Genomic DNA, 17,997 nt, shown 5'->3' on the forward strand with positions numbered 1-17,997 from the left:
CTAGACCCCAATTCTGCAATGAGCTCTTCACAGGTGGACCTCTGAACTTCATGAAGCACCATTGACCTCAAACAGGCACAAGAGTCCGCCCATGCAGAATTCAATGCAGGATCAGGTCTCTATTTAACAGTCAGAAGTGAAGAGGCCTATAGAAGGCCTAGGTCTCTGTTCTGTAAAGGGATCCACACAGGCAATCAAAACCACATGCAGTTCTATTGACTTAATCCTCACACTCAGCCACCTGATTGTTGCAGGGCTTTCCCCCCCCCACCCCCTGCTTAGATAAACCAATTGTCTCCCCTTGCTGTATTCTGTACTTCTAAGGCCCCCTGTACTTCTACGGTCCAGCTCATCAAAGATATTTAGGCACCTAACTCCCATTTATTTCAATGGGAGTTAGGCTCCTAAATACCGTTGAGGATCTGCACCTAAAATCCTCAAGAATAAACCCACAAAAAGAAAACTTATCCCCTCCCCTGTTTATTTATTTATTGTTGAGCCTGCTGATCTATCCCACCTGCTAAAACTGTTCTTAGTTTCTCTCAGTGAGAGTTCTTCTGTCAGAAAGGCTACTTCACATCCTACATTAGACAGTGACAGCTGCCACATAGTAAAACACATACAAATTCAGTTTAATTTCAATATATTTTTCTAGGCACAATAAGGTCATTCAAGACAAGTGTTGCCAAAATGTAAAAAGGACCAAGAATTCTAGTTTCTGTCAGCAAAAATATATTCACTTAGGGCTCCACCGTGTATCTGGGGTTTGATACCCTGTACCCATTTGGGGGGGGGTTATTATTATTTATTTAATGGCAGGTTACAACACTGCGTGATGCTCTTTCTGTTATACATCTGGAGTTATGCAGCTTTTCTCTGCTTTTTAACAGAAAGTGTTAATGATTATGATTATTATGAAGTGCAGACAGCGCACTTGGTGCTGTAGAAGAAAAAAGACTTCTTCCTGCAGTTGTTATTACGAGTTATTATTGTATTACAGTAGTACCCAAAGGGTCTTGGCCTCACTTGGCTAGGCAATATACAAACATATATTAAGAGACAGTCCCTCCCTGCTCACAATCTAAACAGACAGACAACACAAACACACCGAAGCCCAGAGGAAGGTTTGTTCAGTCATGGCCCCAGTTCTACAGAAGAAGCCATACACCCGTGTGGAGTTCCACTGACTTCGAAGGAACACTATATGCACATTAATAGTTAGCTGGTTTAGAATTTAGATTAGCCCTTACCATTTTTAGCTCAGCCAGTAAAATACTCAAATTAAAAGTGGCCTAATTCTCAGAGGTGCTGAGCACTCAAAGCTCCCATTTAAGTCAGTGGGAGCTAGCAATGGTCAGCACCTCTCGAGTTGGTTGCCTAACGTTAAGTGCACAAGTTGGAAAATGCTGGTTTGTGTAACTTGACCAAGACCAAAGGAATCAGTTTCAGGATCAGTCCCTTGTACAGCCCCTGTGACCAGAGCTCAAGCTGCCGGCTTCTCAGTAGAGGAACTGACTCAGCCACAGGCAGTGAGCTAGTAGGGAATTACAACAGCCGAGTAGTAACCGGGGCACGCAGGACAGCCTCGTTGTGTGAAATGGCCACGGCTCTTCCTAAAAAATCAAGGGGCCGATTGTAATGAAGTTTTTGGACCTCGAAGCCCAGAAGCCCGGTGCTTGTGGGAGGACTTTGGATAACTCGCTCAGGAGTTGGCTACGTGTTCAAGGCTAGCGTCACACGGGCTAGGAACCGGAGAGTTGTACACGAAAGCCGAGCTAGAGTTCGCGGCGGGCCGGGAAGGCTGCTCACGGCCCGGGGGCCTCTCCTTGCTTTGCAGCCCGCTGTAGCTTCCCCGCCCCCGGGACAGTCCCGAGCCGGCTCTGTTGGGGGCTGGTGTCCCGCTGGGCGAAGACCACGCCGGGGATCGCCGCCTTCTGTCTCGCCGCACAACTTCCTCTCCCAGGGAACTGCGCGGCGGCCGGGCCGGGCGGACTCGGAGCCGCGTCTGGAGCGGGCCGGGCAGGGCGCGGGGCCATGGACAGCCCCGCCGTCACCTTCACTCTGGCTTACCTGGTGTTCGCCGTCTGCTTCGTGTTCACCCCCAACGAGTTCCGCTCGGCCGGGCTCACCGTGCAGAACCTGCTGGCCGGCTGGCTGGGCAGCGAGGACGCGGCCTTCGTCCACTACCACCTGCGGAGGAGCACCGGCACCATGCTGGCCCACGGCCTGCTGCCGCTCGGTGAGGCGGGGCCTGGGGCACGGAGGGAGCGGGGATGGGGGAAGCAGCTGAGGGGGTAACGAGCGGGGCTCTATGGAAGGACTGTGGGGAGGGGGAGAGTTGCGGGGAGGGAGATTAGCCAGGGGGCTGTAGAGGTGAGGGAGAGTAGCGGGGCGGGGGGGCTATGGGGAAGGGCTGGGGGGGAGAGCAGGGGGGCGGGGAGGGGGCTATGGGGAAGGGCTGGGGGGAGAGCAGCGGGGCGGGGGGGGCTATGGGGAAGGGCTGGGGGGGAGAGTAGCGGGGCGGGGGGGCTATGGGGAAGGGCTGGGGGGGAGAGCAGCGGGGCGGGGGGGCTATGGGGAAGGGCTGGGGGGAGAGCAGCGGGGCGGGGGGGCTATGGGGAAGGGCTGGGGGGGAGAGCAGCGGGGCGGGGGGGGGCTATGGGGAAGGGCTGGGGGGAGAGTAGCGGGGAGGGGGGCTGTGGGGAAGGGCTGTGGGGGGGAGAGTAGCGGGGAGGGGGGCTGTGGGGAAGGACTGGAGGGGGGAAGGTGGTGGGGGACAGTAGCCAGGGGGCTATAGGGGTGGGGAAGAGTAATGGGAGGAGGGGGAAAGTGGTGGGGAGAGTAGCCAGGGGAAGGGGGTGGGAGAGGATAGTGAGGGGGCTGTAGGGAAGGGTGGGAGGATGGCCAGGCAGGAGAACAGTTAGGAGGTTGGATGAGATTAACCAGGGGACTGTGGAGAACCGGGGAATATAGCTTGAGGGGAGGGGATGGAGGGAAATAGCCAGGGGGCTGCAGTGAAGGAGGTGTGGGGTAATAATAGCTAGGTTGTGTGGTAAGAAGGAGGAAGACGGTGATAGCAAATTAAAATAGGTATTTGTACAGTCTCTGCTGTCAGACTGTCCCATTGCATCTTCAGTTAGCAGTGACTATTCGTGTGTGGAAAGCCCTGGACCCTGGTCTGCCATCATTTAGTCAATCTCCCGACAGTGTGGTTTCCCCTTCTCATCACTTTCACTTGCTGTGATTTGCATCCCTACTTCTTTACTGAATGTAGCCTTGTCTGCACTGAGTTTGACATGGATATGGCTGTGTGGGCTGAGGGAAGGCAAGAACCAGATCTTGAAGGTTAAGGGCTTGGCTCTTTACATGCTTCTGTCTCTTTAGCAAATGCACGAACACATCTGAAGTACTTGTGAGGTAAAGCAGTTCCTTCATCTGCATCAGAACCTCATTAATTTGCACAAGAATAACCATGGTCTTACCCTGCCTATGAGTGGAAATCTAATATCAGAATGCTCTAGTGAGATCTGGTATTACTAAGAGTTCATTGTTTTATAATGAATTTATAGAATATTTACTCAGATATTACAGAATATTATAAATAAAACAAAACTACAAGTCAATGAAAAAATACTGTGAGATATAGCAGTATCTTTTGACCTTTTAACTGACTGATTACTTCATAATTTGCAGAATCTGACAATCAATAATGGGTTTCCCAGCAAATGGCGCAAATAGCGAGGTTCTGCTTGGGGTGTTAGATGTGAGCCGCTATTGAAAGTGGCCCCTAGGGTGCATGTTGTAGGGAGGTAAAATTCTGTGTAAACAGAAAATAAAGACAGTCTTGCATTCACCGCACCCATGGTGCCCTGTGTCTCTACACCGCTCTAATAAGGCAGTATAAGTAAACATAAATAATACTTGACCCGTAGTGTTAAACAAAGTAATCCATTGTGGGAGGAAAAATCTTGTATCTCACAGGTATGAAATCACATTTACATGTGAATTGTGAAACTGAACAATTCAGCACCACTGGCCAAGAAACTCTCTCCGTCTGTTGTCATCAGAAGACCTGCTCCGGCAGTATTAACTAACCCCAGAGAAGCAAGCAAGCACAGAAAGGCAGTTCAGGATGGTAGTGTGGTGCAGGCAAAGTTCTGAATCCATTTATTATAAAGTTAAAAAAAATAACTGTCAAATTTTAAATAATGGAGTTAAGTCCATCTTGGGGACCTGCATATTATATACATACCACTTGACTTTTATTCTTGGTAACTCTCAATTGGCTATGTTTGACTATATGTTATATAGGGATATGGTTTTATTTACTCAGCAAACTGCAATGACCTCCCTTTACTAACTATATAATTTGGGTAAAAATAAATGCCTTCTAAAGACTCAGGCTAGGAAAGTTGGAATTGAAGTCACCACCCTAAAAAAAAAAAAAAAAAAAGCAAGTCACCCAGAGTGGAGCAAGCCTGCCAGATGAACTATTAGATCAATTGGTGTGAATGTGTGTGAGCTAAGATCAAGTGTAAGTAGTCTTTTGGCCTATCCAAGGCCGTGATCAAGTGTCTTGATGTTTTTGGTCTTTTGGTCTCAAGATGAAAACCTTGTCTGTGTCTCTTGGACCTTGAAGTAAAAATATTATCTTAGTTATATCTATTGTCTTCTGAAAGCAAATATCTTTCTTTGCAGGTTATTACGTTGGCATGTGTTTTGCAGCACCAGAGAAACAGCTTTTCTATTTTTACCAGGCCTCAGAAGGCTGGAAAATATTCTTCTTGCTGGCTATTCTTGCTCCAACAGTCACCGGCCTCCTGGCATATTACTGGTCACAGAACAGCTGGGATAACCATCCTTTAGCTCGGACACTTGCCTTGCATGCTCTTCCACAGTCTGGTTGGCGGGCAGTGGCTTCTTCCATCAATACAGAATTCAGGAGGATTGACAAGTTTGCTACTGGAGCACCAGGAGCAAGAGTGATTGTTACAGACACTTGGGTGATGAAAGTGACCACCTACAGTTTACATGTTGCCCAACAGCAGGACATTCATCTGACAGTGACAGATTCCAGACAACACGAACTATCACCTGATTCAAACATGCCCGTGCAGTTCCTCACCATCCGTGTTGCCAGTATTAATCCCTATGTGAAAGCTTTTGATATCCGGTAAAACAAATTAACCTTGCAATGTTATGCCGTATCGCATAGTATATGCTATTTGTTGGTGGTTAGGGAAGCACATGTGTCATATCTGCTACTGCTGTGACAGATCCCAAAACTTTTAGGGTGTTTACACCTCCCCTTTGCCACCCACAGAGAAAGTTGTCTCTAGTACCCTCAACATGCAGTGGGAAAATGTTGTTCAGGGAGATTGCTACTCTGTAAGGCAATGAAGGCATATTGGCCAATCAGAGGAACAAGTCACTCATTCCCAGAGCATGTTAAAGAGAGGAAAGCCACTAGAAGAGCTCTGGGTGAGGGAGAAGGATGGGGGAGAAGAGGGAACAAGGGAAAATCTTCTCTGTCAAAATTGTGATAAAAATCAGTGACTCTAGCAAAATTGGCCATGATTCATCCATGATTTCCTTCTTCCTTTGAAACATACATAACACAACCACATCTCGTAAGGGTATCACAATGATATATTGCAAGCAAACCTAATTTAAAGAGTGGACAAGTAGCTTTGGCCCCAAATTTCACCTGATTTTAAATTTAAAATCCTGCTAGCTTCCATATAAGGAGAGATTAATAGGACTGGAACTTTTCAGCTTGGAAAAGAGATGACTAAGGGCAGGGATGTAATGGAGGTCTATAAAACCGTGACTGGTGTGGAGAAAGTAAATAAGGAAGTGTTATTTACTCCTCATAACACAAGAACTGCAGGTCACCAAATGAAATCAATAGGCAGCAGGTTTAAAAAAACGAAAGGAAGTATTTCTTCACATAACACACAGTCAACCTGTGGAACTCCTAGCCAGAAGATGTTGTGAAGGCCAAAACACTAACAGGGTTCAAAAAAGAACTAGATAAGTTAATGGAGGATAGGTCTATCAATGGCTATTAGTCAAGATGGGCAGGGATGCTGTCCCTAGTTTCTGTTTGCCAGAAGTTGGGAAAGGGGGACAGACGATGGATCATTTGATGACTACCTGTTCTGTTCATTCCCTCTGGGGCACCTGGCATTGGCCACTGTCGGAAGACAGGATCCTGGGCTAGATGGACTATTGGTCTTACCCAGTATGGCCATTTTTATGTTCTTAGTGAATGTCCTCTGGATTGTAAATACCGATTCTCTGTTTTCTACACTGTCCCTCTCTATTGCTGTTTTTGTTTTACAAGTCACTGTTTATGTAGCTAGATGAACCTATAGTTCTGCAGCAAAATGTAGTTAACAAAGGCTATTTTTAGTGATGCTGACATCCTTAGTAATGCTGTCTCACAAAGGAGTAAACAAACAAAGCCGTGTTGTTTGTTTTTATTCATGCTTCTAAAAGGATATTCAAAACTATATATTTGAAAAGGTAGCTGACAGTGTCCATTTACATAGCTGAATCTGTAAGCTTCTAGTCTATGGGACAGACTGTGGATATGACTGACAGACTAAATCGTAAATGTCAGTGGGCTGTGAAGTCTAAACTAGAATAGCAGATATATTCAGGCCTGATCTAAGATACTAATCCATCAATTTCAATGTGTTGTTGTTTATTTACAGTAGCATCGGCTATGCCTTGTTCAAACACTGAAAAAGGATGGTCCCTACTTCTAGGAGCTTAGTATAAGGACAGTTAAGTAGACAGAGTTTAAGGAAAAGGCCACAGTAATGGACAACCTATATACAAATCAACTTGACTTGCAGCATGACAGAGGTGTGTCTAAGAGAGATTTAAAAGTGGACCGGGCAGGACCCTTGCAGGATAGCTCAGAGAGGTCATAGGAAGCATGAAAGAAGGCACAAGGGTGATTGTGTGAAAAGCTGACAAAGCTGGAACATTTGCAGAACTGTGGAGATTGTGGGGGGGAAGGGAGGAGCCCAATGCAATCCTTGACAAAGGAGTATAAGTAGGAAGGGGCAAATGTGTGTAGGGCTTTGAAGGTGGTGACACAAAGATTATTCATTAGCTGATTATTTCAATTGTGTTTTAATGAGGCAATAGTAAAGTCACATCCACTGTTAAGAATCAGACACTTACCTTGGTAATTTTTTCCAAAGAAATATCAGGGCTTTCCTTTTGTGGCTAAATAAACTAGCACCAAGAATAGTTTTTATAAAATCAGAAAGTTCTTGTAATAAGAAAATGCAAAAATAGCAAATCTCCATAGTATAATGTAGATGTAACATAATTAAGTCATAATAGGACATAGGACAAAACTTCCCCTTCCCACTGTGTGCAGTATGGGTACATACCCACAGGCTGAGCTGCACCACTGCTGGCAACAGTGGAAAGCTTTTTTAAAAATTCACTTGTTTGAACAAGGCCCCAGACATCACATATGTTCAACATGAGAAGCTAGGACCTTCTGCCCTGAACACACAGGCCTCTACCATTTGCACTGAAGGCATACCTCTACTTGCTATCAGCAACATTACCTTTAGCTATAATTCTTCATTTAGCAGTGCACTGGAGCAGCTCTCCAAAGGGGTGTATCATGCCTTTCTCACACAGTTGATTAATTTTTTTCAGTTTCTCTTACACATCTCTCCATTGACCCTCACGCCCAGCCCCAGTTTCTACCATCTTGCTGCTGGCCAGCGGTGCTAAACAACACTTGGGCTTCCCTTTCTGCTCCTGGTACCCTGCCTTTTGTGCTTCTCCAACCACTGCAAGGCTTCTTGCACCTGCCTGTAGCTGCAGTTCTGCGCACCACTAGTTCGCTCTCCAGTACTCTACTCTTCTGCTGCTCCGGTTAACCCCACCCCCTGCCCATTTCTGCTCATTAAACCCTTCTCAGCCTTCTCCCAGGTCAGGTGCATCTGATTCTCTTCCCCTGAACTTTCAGAAAACATTGGGGGTTAGGGCATTTATCCACTCTGTAGTCTGCAGACACCAGAAGGTAGCATCACAAACACTTGAGCAGATGTGATTCCATTCAACCAAGGGCAGTGGTGACACATTCTAGCCAGCACATTACGAATACGTATGTTATCCCAGGAATGTCTCATTTAAAGTATCTCCTAGGTGCAGGCCTCATGAACTGTTCATTTTCCGTTTTTATTTTTTGCAGACTCCTACATATTGTAACGTTAACGAAGTATTATTCAGTGTGATTGCAGCCCTACATTAAAATAGCATAGAAATGTCGGGCTGGAAGGGACCTCAACCTCAGGAGGCCCTTTAGTCCATCCCCCTCTGCTGAGGCAGGATTAATTTTACTTTATCATAGGTTAAATTACCTATCAAAATGGTTCTCAGTCTACTGAAGTTAAGATGTAGTCAAAACAAGATGTGTTGTTTTCAGATACATATGATCAGTATTTAAGCTTAACTTTTAAAGGCTGAAAAGCTGAGTACTAGAGACTATATCTCTGTAGACAAGAGTTTGATCTGTTAAATCAGCTTAGCCTTAGCCTTGAAAGATTTCTTTCTAGTAATGGAAGAGTATTCTTTATTGGTTCTGGCTGTGACAGAACCAAAGAGCTAGTTGTGTCCCTGCAAACTGCACTGTCCAAATAAGATTTCATCATGCTCCTGAAATTACAATCCCAATGTAGGGGTTTTGTGTTAGAGGCTTCCGTTTCCTAGAAAGATCCAGCAGTAATTGCCTTTCACAGCCTGATTTTTTCCTGTGTGCCATCATTGTTTAAAGCAAAATTGCTGTATCACTGTGCTGCCTCAAAATGGGGGAAGAGCAGGTTTAAAAAAGAAAATCTTAGTTAAAGAACATGGGTAGCTCAGAGAATTAGCAATAGGATGTAGAGCCTTTACCTCTATGGCCTTGTCTATATTAGAACATTTTTTGCTACAGATTCTCACTTTTGCTACCGCAGGTTCAGCTCCACCAGTGATAGCACATATGAGAGCCCTAGTATAGACAAGTTACCCTCTACCACAGGTTTTAAGCCCCATGTTGTGGTGATCTGTGCTGAGCAGTGCTTAAAACAGTAGGGGCCACCAGAAGCCGTATCTAAACTAGCATTGCCACTGTGGCTACCACCTTTGGAGCTAAACTGGTGGTAGCAAGGGTGGGCAACTTCAGCAAAAATAGCTTAATGTGGACACAGTCAATGTTGCTGGACAATAGTGATACAGAGTTGTTACCATCTAATGCAGGGATCGGCAACCTTTGGCACGCGGCTCGCCAGGGTAAGCGCCCTGGCGGGCCGGGCCGGTTTGTTTACCTGCCGCATCCGCAGGTTCGGCTGATCGCGGCTCCCACTGGTCGCGGTTCGCTGTCCCAGGCCAATGGGGGCGGCGGGAAGCGGCATGGGCCGAGGGATGTGCTGGCCGCGGCTTCCCGCCGCCCCCATTGGCCTGGAACGGCGAACCGCGGCTAGTCGGAGCCGTGATCAGCTGAACCTGCGGACGCGGCAGGTAAACAAACCGGCCCGGCCCGCCAAAGGTTGCCAATCCCTGATCTAATGGGTGTAGGTATAGCCTATGTGAAACATGAAATCTCAGTTGTGTTACCCATAATTCTACATACAAAGCAGTACAATGGTTGGCACTAATTAACACTCATTTATTTATTTTAGGGCTGTCAAGCGATTAAAAAAATTAATTGTGATTAATCACACTGTTAAACAATAATGGAATATTATTTATTTAAATATTTTTGGATGTTTTCTACATTTTCAAATATATTGGTTTCAATTACAACAGAGAATACAAAGTGTACAGTGCTCACTTTATATTTATTTTTGATTACAAGTATTTGCACTGTAAAAAAACAAAAGAAATAGTATTTTTCAATTCACCCAATACAAGTACTGTAGTGCAATCTCTTTATCATGAAAGTTGAACTTACAAATGTAGAATTATGTACAAAAAAAAGCATTCAAAAATAAAACAACTTAAAATTTTAGAGCTTGCAAGTCACTCAGTTACTCCTTGTTCAGGCAATCACTCAGACAAACACGTTTGTTTAAATTTGCAGGAGATAATGCTGCCCGCTTCTTGTTTACAATGTCCCCTGAAAGTGAGAACAGGTGTTCTTATGGCACTTTTGTAGCCGGCGTTGCAAGATATTTACGTGCCAGATGCACATGCTTCAACCATCAGTCCAGGTGACATGGTCCATGTTGATGACGGGTTCTGCTCGATAACAATCCAAAGCAGTGCGGCCTGATGTATATTCATTTTCGTTAGCTGAATCAGATGCCACCAGCAGAAGGTTGATTTTCTTTTTTGGTGGTTCAGGTTCTATAGTTTCCGCATCGGAGTCGTGTTCTTTTCAGACTTCTGAAAACATGCGCCACACCTTGTCCCTCTCAGAATTTGGAAGGCACTTCAGATTCTTAAACCTTGGGTCGAGTGCTGTAGCTATTTTTAGAAATCTGACATTGGTGCCTTCTTTGATTTTGTCAGATCTGCAGTGAAAGTGTTCTTAACATGAACAACATGTGCTGGGTCATCATCCAAGACTGCTATAACATGAAAGATATGGCAGAATGCAGGAAAACAGAGAAGGTCACATACAATTCTCCCCCAAGGAGTTCAGTCACAAATTTAATTAACGCATTATTTTTTTAATGAGCGTCATCAGTATGGAAGCATGTCCTCTGGAACGCTGGCCGAAGTATTAAGGGGCATGTTTAGCATATCTGGCATGTAAATACCTTGCAAAGCCGGCTACAAAAGTATCATGCAAATGCCTGTTCTCACTTTCTGGTGACATTGTAAATAAGAGGGCAGCATTATCTCCTGTAAATGTAAACAAACTTGTTTGTCTTAGCAATTGGCTGAACGAGAAGTAGGACTGAGTGGATTTGTAGGCTCTGAAGTTTTACATTGTTTTTGAGTGCAGTTATGTAACAAAAATCTACATTTGTAAGTTGCACTTTCATGACAGAGATTGCACTACAGTACTTGTATGAGGTGACTTGAAAAATACTATTTTATCATTTTTAAAATAATATACACGTTGATTTTAATCAACACAGAATACAATATATATGAAAACGTACGAAAACATCCAAAATATTTAATAAATTTCAATTGGTATTCTATTGTTTAACAGTGCGATTTAAACTGCGATTAATCGCGATTTATTTTTTTGAGTTAATCGTGTAAATTAACTGCGATTAATCGACAACCCTAATTTATTTATTTATTTGTATTGCACTTAGCTATGTGATATGTGCCTGACAGGAGCAATAACTAAACTGATATCTGCCCCAGAGAGCTTACAAACTAGAATTTAGACATGATGTAAATGAGTGAGTGCAAATGGGTCGAGGAAGGGAGTGGGCAAGGTAACATATATAAATCCTGCAGCGACTCAGTAAGTTGATTTACACTTACTGGTGAACAAGGTTTATTTTGGTTTTATGTAATATTTTGATTTATCTCTTGTATAGCCCCTTTTGGCAGTCTTGGCAGAGAGGCCAAAGAATTGAATGGGCATGAAGTCCGAACTACACTCTGAGCCCTAGTAGCTGTACATCTCGGTCTGGTTGAGGCATGATGTGAGAAGCACGCACTGTCCAGGTTATATCTGTCCTGTAGCTAAAGGGATGGCTTCACCCTTCAGGATTGTCAGACTAGCCCCTTTCATGCATGCTTAAAACCAACATTTTCAGAAGTGGCTTCAGGGTTGTGGTGTTCCAATTTTTGGAACCCCAGCTTGACTGAACTTGGCCATGATTTTCCAAGGTGTCATAGACCTGCAACTCCATTTGAAATCAGTGGGAGTGTTGGTGCACAGCATCTCTGAAGAAACAAGCCAAAGGTGTCTCAAGTTGGGCACTCAAGACGAGAAGCCAGTTTTGAAAATATGGTCCCACATGAACCAACCACAACAATTAAAAAAAGAGTGAACAAGTTTAGGGTTTCAGGGTTTGTCTTGACCTGTAGAAAAGGAAAATAAAGTTTTTCCTTTTACTACCTATTTAAAAAATAAAAAGCCCAAAGTTTATTTATTCTGACTAGATACCAGACTGCACCAAGCTACACAATTTGTCTAGGTATTCACTTCTTTGATGTTATGCTTCAAAGTAGCAAGCAAGATAAATGTTCTTTTCTTACTTAAATGGATGATGAGGTGACATTCTATTCCATCCTTTCTTCTTTAGGTTGAACTCCACAGAGTATGGGGAACTACGAGAGAAACTTCATGCTCCAATCCGTAATGCAGCTAACGTTGTGATCCATCAGAGCCTCAGTGACTTGTTTCTGGAAACCTTTACATCGCTGGTGGAAATTAATCAGACATACCCTGTTCCCAGCAATCAGGTGGGAGTTTCTAATCACTTGACATTATAATAATTGTAGTTTCTGGCTTAGTCAAATCTATGATTACTGTGTTTGCATAGTGGTTATCTTACAGTTCAGTAAATATTTAGTAAAGTAAACCTGGCTGTTTTTTCTGCTGTTTGCTCCAAGAGAAGCCATTGATTGATTAAGTTTGGGGGAGGACGGGAAATATCATAATAAGGAGTTTTATTTTAATTTAATGTTAACGCTAGGGTTTTACCTGGGGAATTTGGAAATGATGGAGTTAAATTTCCATATGTTGTCTAGAGAGCTGAAGTCACAACTCCTATTAATAACTGAAATTGATGGGCATACCCTGCCTTGACAATTTGCCTTAGCTAGTCTCACACCTTACATCTTGTATTTCTGGAGAGCTAAGTTACTTTAGATCTGAGCCCAGATCCTTAAAGGTTTTTAAATACCCAATGTCCTTTGAAATCAATGGAAATTAGGTGCCTAAACATCTTTATGGATCTGGGCTATTATCCTTTAATGCATGAAATGATTCCTAATCTGGACCTTATTTTCATTATAAACAATATTTTGAATCTTTTCTTCAGTAATAATAAGGACCAAGTGTCAATGGAAACAAACATTCAGGCTCAGAACTGTACAGCTGTTGGGTTGAGAGAGAGTCACTTTATTTCAGTCCTTTTAGCTTGTGCTATCTTTAGGTGTAAAGTACTTGAGCTTCTGGGTTTTGGTTTGATACTGACTGATACCATAAGTAATGGTCTACATTGAAAAAGAGAGATGATGATTTGGGGGTTAAAACACAGAAATGGGAATTGAGAGATCTAGGGTATCTCCCTAGCTCTGAGACTTACTTTCTGAGTGACTCTGAGCAAGGTACTCGATCCCTCTGTGTCTGAGTTTTCCCCCTCTGTAAAATGAAGATAATATCTTGCAGGGGAAGTATGAGACTAATTTGATTATAAATAATACTTGGCACTTTTCATTTATAGAGTAAAGGGCTGTACAAAGTATGGTAAGTATGATAAAGGCCATTTTACAGATGAGCAAAGTCAGGCACAGAGTGGTTAAGTGACTTGCCCAGGGCCACACTAATGATTGAAAAAGCTGAGAATAGAACTCAGGTGTAATTCTCCCAGTTTAGTGCCCTATCTGCTGGACCACGTAAATGCTTGGAGGGTCTGGGCTGGAAAGCCCAATGGCGATGCAAATTGTTATTGTTAATAAAACCATTAATAACTGTTCTTCCAGCCTTCACCTTCCCCAGGGGGCTGCAGGTGCACACCCAACATGACTAACTGTGGATAAATGCCCAGATAGTCTGTCCTTTTCAGTTATACAAAATTTGCTGGAAAACTCCCAGTGGGTGAAATCCTGGCTGTCTTGAAAAACACCCATTAACTTCACTGGAGACAGGATTCACCCAATATGTCTTCCTTCCTTTTGGGGGAAGGAGAATACATAACAAACGTTACATTTCAAGTAGCTTCGTAAATGTTGTTGAAGAGCAATAAAAGCAATAATTTGCTATACGGTGTTGCTTCTTTACCCTTTTTCTCTCTCTCTAGGAGCTCGAGCCATGTATAGGGTGTATGCAGATTAATGCAAACATCAAGCTTGTTAAAAATTGCCAAGAGCCAAACGAAGGAGAATGCCAGCAATGCTACTGTCGTCCTATGTGGTGCCTGACTTGCATGGGGAAATGGTTTGCCAGCCGGCAGGATCAGCAGCACCCAGAGACCTGGCTATCAAGCCAAGTGCCTTGTCCAACCTGCCGAGCCAAGTTTTGCATTTTGGATGTTTGCATAATACAATGAATAATATCTTGGTACAATTTACCTTTTGAAATCTGAATGTATTCACAGCAGGGTTGGATGCAAGCCCCATTAGATTTGTTTCTTGCTCTTCTGCTTCTGAAAAGGTAAAAGCTCTGGAGTTTTCTTCTTCAAAGCCCTCAAAATGGCAACCCAACATTTTCTTTTCATTTTTTCCCACTCCACAAATGTGTTCTCAGTTTTTATTCACTAACATAACAGTTAAAATTTTAGATTGTTGAGTTTTGTGGGTTTTTTTGCTTTTCATTTCCAAACTCTTGGATGCACTTTAAACCAATAATAGTGCCCCGTTTGCTTCCCTTATATCAGAGGTGAAATCCTGGTAAACTAGCTATATTTTAAGTGCTATTCTAGTTACAGGATTAAGCATTGGTGTTTAATGATTCTTTAGCTAAGGGGCTAATTTTCCTTTATAATAAGATGTACTAAGCAAGTTGCTATTGCTAAGGATAGTCGGCTCAAATCGCAACCTACCTTTCTTCATCTTGAATCCGTTTGTAAAGTCTATGTTAAGCTTTGTGGGCTTTCCTCAAAACAGATGTCTCAGTGTTGTGTTTTTCCTTTCCACCAAAACAGGCCCACCGATCAACTACTATAGACATCTAGGAAATTACGCTCCCAAAGTTCTGTAACTTCTGCAGGGAGCTTAGCGCAAAGAAGAATATAAAATATAAAATAATTTGTTTCCAGATATATTTAGTATACAAGGAAGCTCATTCAAAAAGGGTCGTTTATTCAGTTCATTAACCTGAAGTGCTGTTGGTGCTGTTTAGAGCATCTTATAGCTAAAGCTATTTTTTCCCTGTTTGGAGTCTCAACACTCTCTAGCTAATGCTAATGTTAAGCATGATTTATCCATATTTGGAAGGAGAGCAGTGATCATCTCAGTTTTCTGAGTAATCCAAAAGAATGTTCGGCTGTGTCAAAATCTGTAGCTTTTCCCTAGGCAACTGCTTTTCCAAATGAATGGGATGTCAGGACTGGATAAGAACATGTAGCCATGCTGGCTATTTCATGTATGACCATTATTAGTGAAATGGGTTTTGGTTTTGGTTTGGTTTTTTGCTTTATTTTGAAGCCTGATAATAAACATTTATCACTGCTTTAACATGAATAGGAGAATTTTGCATACCTCTTAGCATGTGTCTCCACCAGGCTCATTTGTCAGCAGGTTTTGCGCTGTTGGTTGAAGCTGTAGTATAGACAGAGTGTGGATTAGACAACACAGTGGTAAAAATGCCTGTGCTTTCCTATACTACAGCTTCCACAATGGAGCTGCACCAATGCAGAAAGCCTAAAGATTTTCCTGGTGCAGACAAGACCTTAGTACTAGCGCCTGTGTGGCCTTTCCGTAAAAGCTCCCAGTGATGCAGCTCCACAAGGGGTAGATAGTAGCAGTGGGAGTATAGACAAGGTGCTAGTGATTGCCAGCATTTGAATCACTGTAGGTCATTTAGGACCGCTTTGAGCAGAAGTAGATGGCATAGTGTAAAACATGATAGCGGCCACTCTACACTAGAGCTCTCACCATTGGTAACAATTATGCTTTGAAGAATTAGATTTTTATTGGTAAATGTCAGTAAACGTTGATTTCACCATACATGCACAAACTGATGACAAAATATTTCCAGCAATACTAACTGAAATGTATAGATAGGCAAAGTGAGAAAAATGCTGCTTGAGAACTTATTAGAGTCCCACCTCAATGTGTATATAGCATGTTGTAATGCTGGCTTTAGTGGAGCTGGAGCAAGGATGCCATTTAGGTATCTTTAACTTTTTGAATCTCAACATCTACTGTCATTAAATAATTATTGTCTGGACCACCACCATCCTCTTCTTCCCCCCCCCCCCCTTTCCTGCAAAGGTGAAAATTTAAATAAATAAAAATCTAAAAAATGCTTAAAAATAAACCTCTGTATTATCTGCCAAAATTATTAAAAAAAAAAAAAAAAACAGTTCTGCCAAGCATAGTAATACAAGCAGTGAGCTGCAACAGTGGGAGATTTCATTTAAACTTTGGTGTAGCCACAGCCTGTGTGGTATGTAGACACAAACCAGACATGTCAAGAACTGGTTACAAATATGGTTAAAACTTGTATTGTGGACAGGTTTAAGGGCACTTAGAAATGACATAGAGACCTCTTTTTTGTTTTAATATTCATATATATAAACTGCCAGACTATTTGTATTTGGGGAAGATACTCACTTGAGCATGCATCACAACTGTTAGGCATTCTCTCTTTACTATGAAATACTGGCTACTATTTATACTATATATTAATTAATAATGATGATTTTCCTGGGTTTCATATCTCAGCTGTTTCAGATCGTATGGAAGGGAAACTTAACACGGAGGCTGGCCATGTGGATCTGAATCTCTTTCATAAAAAATTGCTAACTGACATCAGCTTTTTTTTATTTGACTAGAATCAAATTGAATTCCTTAGCTTCAGGCTTGTGCTAAGTCTGAAAAAAAAAAATCACAACACTAACTAATAATTTAAAATACTCTCCAGTAGTTTGTGGGGAGGTTATTTTGAAGTGACATTTACAGTATTCTTTCAGCCTACATTACACAGTCTTAGTGGGCTGAATTCTGCTCTCAGATAGGTGTGTGCATTTCCCCTCTGTAATAATTTTTGCAAATAAGGATAATTTATTATTTATTTCAATCAGGTTTGCACAACACAGTTGTAAGGAGGTGTAGTCTTCGATGGAGTAGGTGTAGCAGGGAAATGGGAGTCTGAACTTGGCTCTCCCACTGACAGTCAGTCAATTTCTATGTCTGTTTTCCCATTTGGAATAATAATCTTCTACTGGAGAGGTGTTATGAAGCTTAATTCATAAGGGATTTGAGATCCTTGGATGAAAAGCACTATAGAATTGCAGAGTATTTTTTAATAAAGTAAAAATAAGATGATTGCCAGTATGTCTTTTTAATAAGAGCTTTCCTATCTGAGCAGCTTGCCCAGTAGATTCACTGTATATTTCTTTATTTTTTTAACTATAAAAAGCTTCTCTTTGAGGTGATTGGAAGTTTTAATTTCAGTGGATCTTTGTGTCATAAGAATAGAGCTTAGTGTAACACTTTATAATATTGTAGTATACCAAATGCACTAATACACATAAATGTAAAATAGTCTTGCATCTTTTAAGGGTAGTGCTGTATCTATAGAAGTACAGTGTTTTTCAAATGCAGCCACTGTGGCCACATGCAGTCACCAGAGTGTTTTCCTTTGGCCATGACAGCCTCCTGGGCAGAGATGGGGGAGGGATCAAACAGAAACCCCGCCCTGCAGTGTCCAGGTGCTCCAGGAGAGGGCGTCAGCCCTCCTCCTTCCCGCTGCAGGACTCCAGAGGCGGGCTTCAGCCTCCTCCCCTGGTTCAGCCAGAGGTGGCCTTCAGCCCCCCCGGGGCTCCAGCAGTGGGCTCCATGCTTCAGCCCTTCCCCCTGCCACTCTTCAGCTGGGGGGCTCTGGGCTTCACCCCTGCCCCAGCTGGTGAGGCTTCAGGCCCGCTTCCACCCTCCCTTGGCTCCAGCTCTGGGCTTCAGCCGGGCTGGCCTTACCAGGCACTGAGGTCAAAAGGCATGGAGTGGGATGAGCCTGGGGTGTGAGGCCATGGGGGGGCGGGGGTGATTGAGAGCCTGGGGAGGGATCTGTGAGGCCTGGGGGTGGCAGCAGGGGCTGAGACACCAAAATACAACTGTACATTATTTTTATTATTGAGTTGGCGGGGGGAGGGAGCCTCCATAAATAAATTACAATGA

The 17,997-nt window shown here is 43.1% G+C and overlaps 1 protein-coding gene across 1 annotated transcript; it reads left to right on the plus strand.

Annotated features, from left to right (window-relative positions):
• Positions 1 to 2,034: 2,034 nt before the first annotated feature.
• TMEM129 (transmembrane protein 129, E3 ubiquitin ligase) lies at positions 2,035 to 16,147 on the plus strand. Its single transcript, XM_065404978.1, has 4 exons — positions 2,035 to 2,239; positions 4,699 to 5,173; positions 12,237 to 12,396; positions 13,959 to 16,147. Exons 1-4 carry the CDS (start codon positions 2,035 to 2,037, stop codon positions 14,205 to 14,207), a joined length of 1,089 nt encoding a protein of 362 aa, XP_065261050.1. The 3' UTR covers positions 14,208 to 16,147.
• The last annotated feature ends 1,850 nt before the right edge of the window (positions 16,148 to 17,997 follow it).

This window comes from Emys orbicularis, chromosome 5 (assembly GCF_028017835.1).
Source record: "Emys orbicularis isolate rEmyOrb1 chromosome 5, rEmyOrb1.hap1, whole genome shotgun sequence".
Lineage (NCBI taxonomy): Eukaryota > Metazoa > Chordata > Testudines > Emydidae > Emys > Emys orbicularis.

Coding starts and splice junctions, on each gene's coding strand:
- TMEM129 (XM_065404978.1), top strand. CDS start 2,035: ATGGACAGCCCCGCCGTCACCTTCACTCTGGCTTACCTGGTGTTCGCC. Junction 2,240..4,698: donor CCACGGCCTGCTGCCGCTCG/GTGAGGCGGGGC, acceptor CTTTCTTTGCAG/GTTATTACGTTGGCATGTGT. Junction 5,174..12,236: donor GTGAAAGCTTTTGATATCCG/GTAAAACAAATT, acceptor TTTCTTCTTTAG/GTTGAACTCCACAGAGTATG.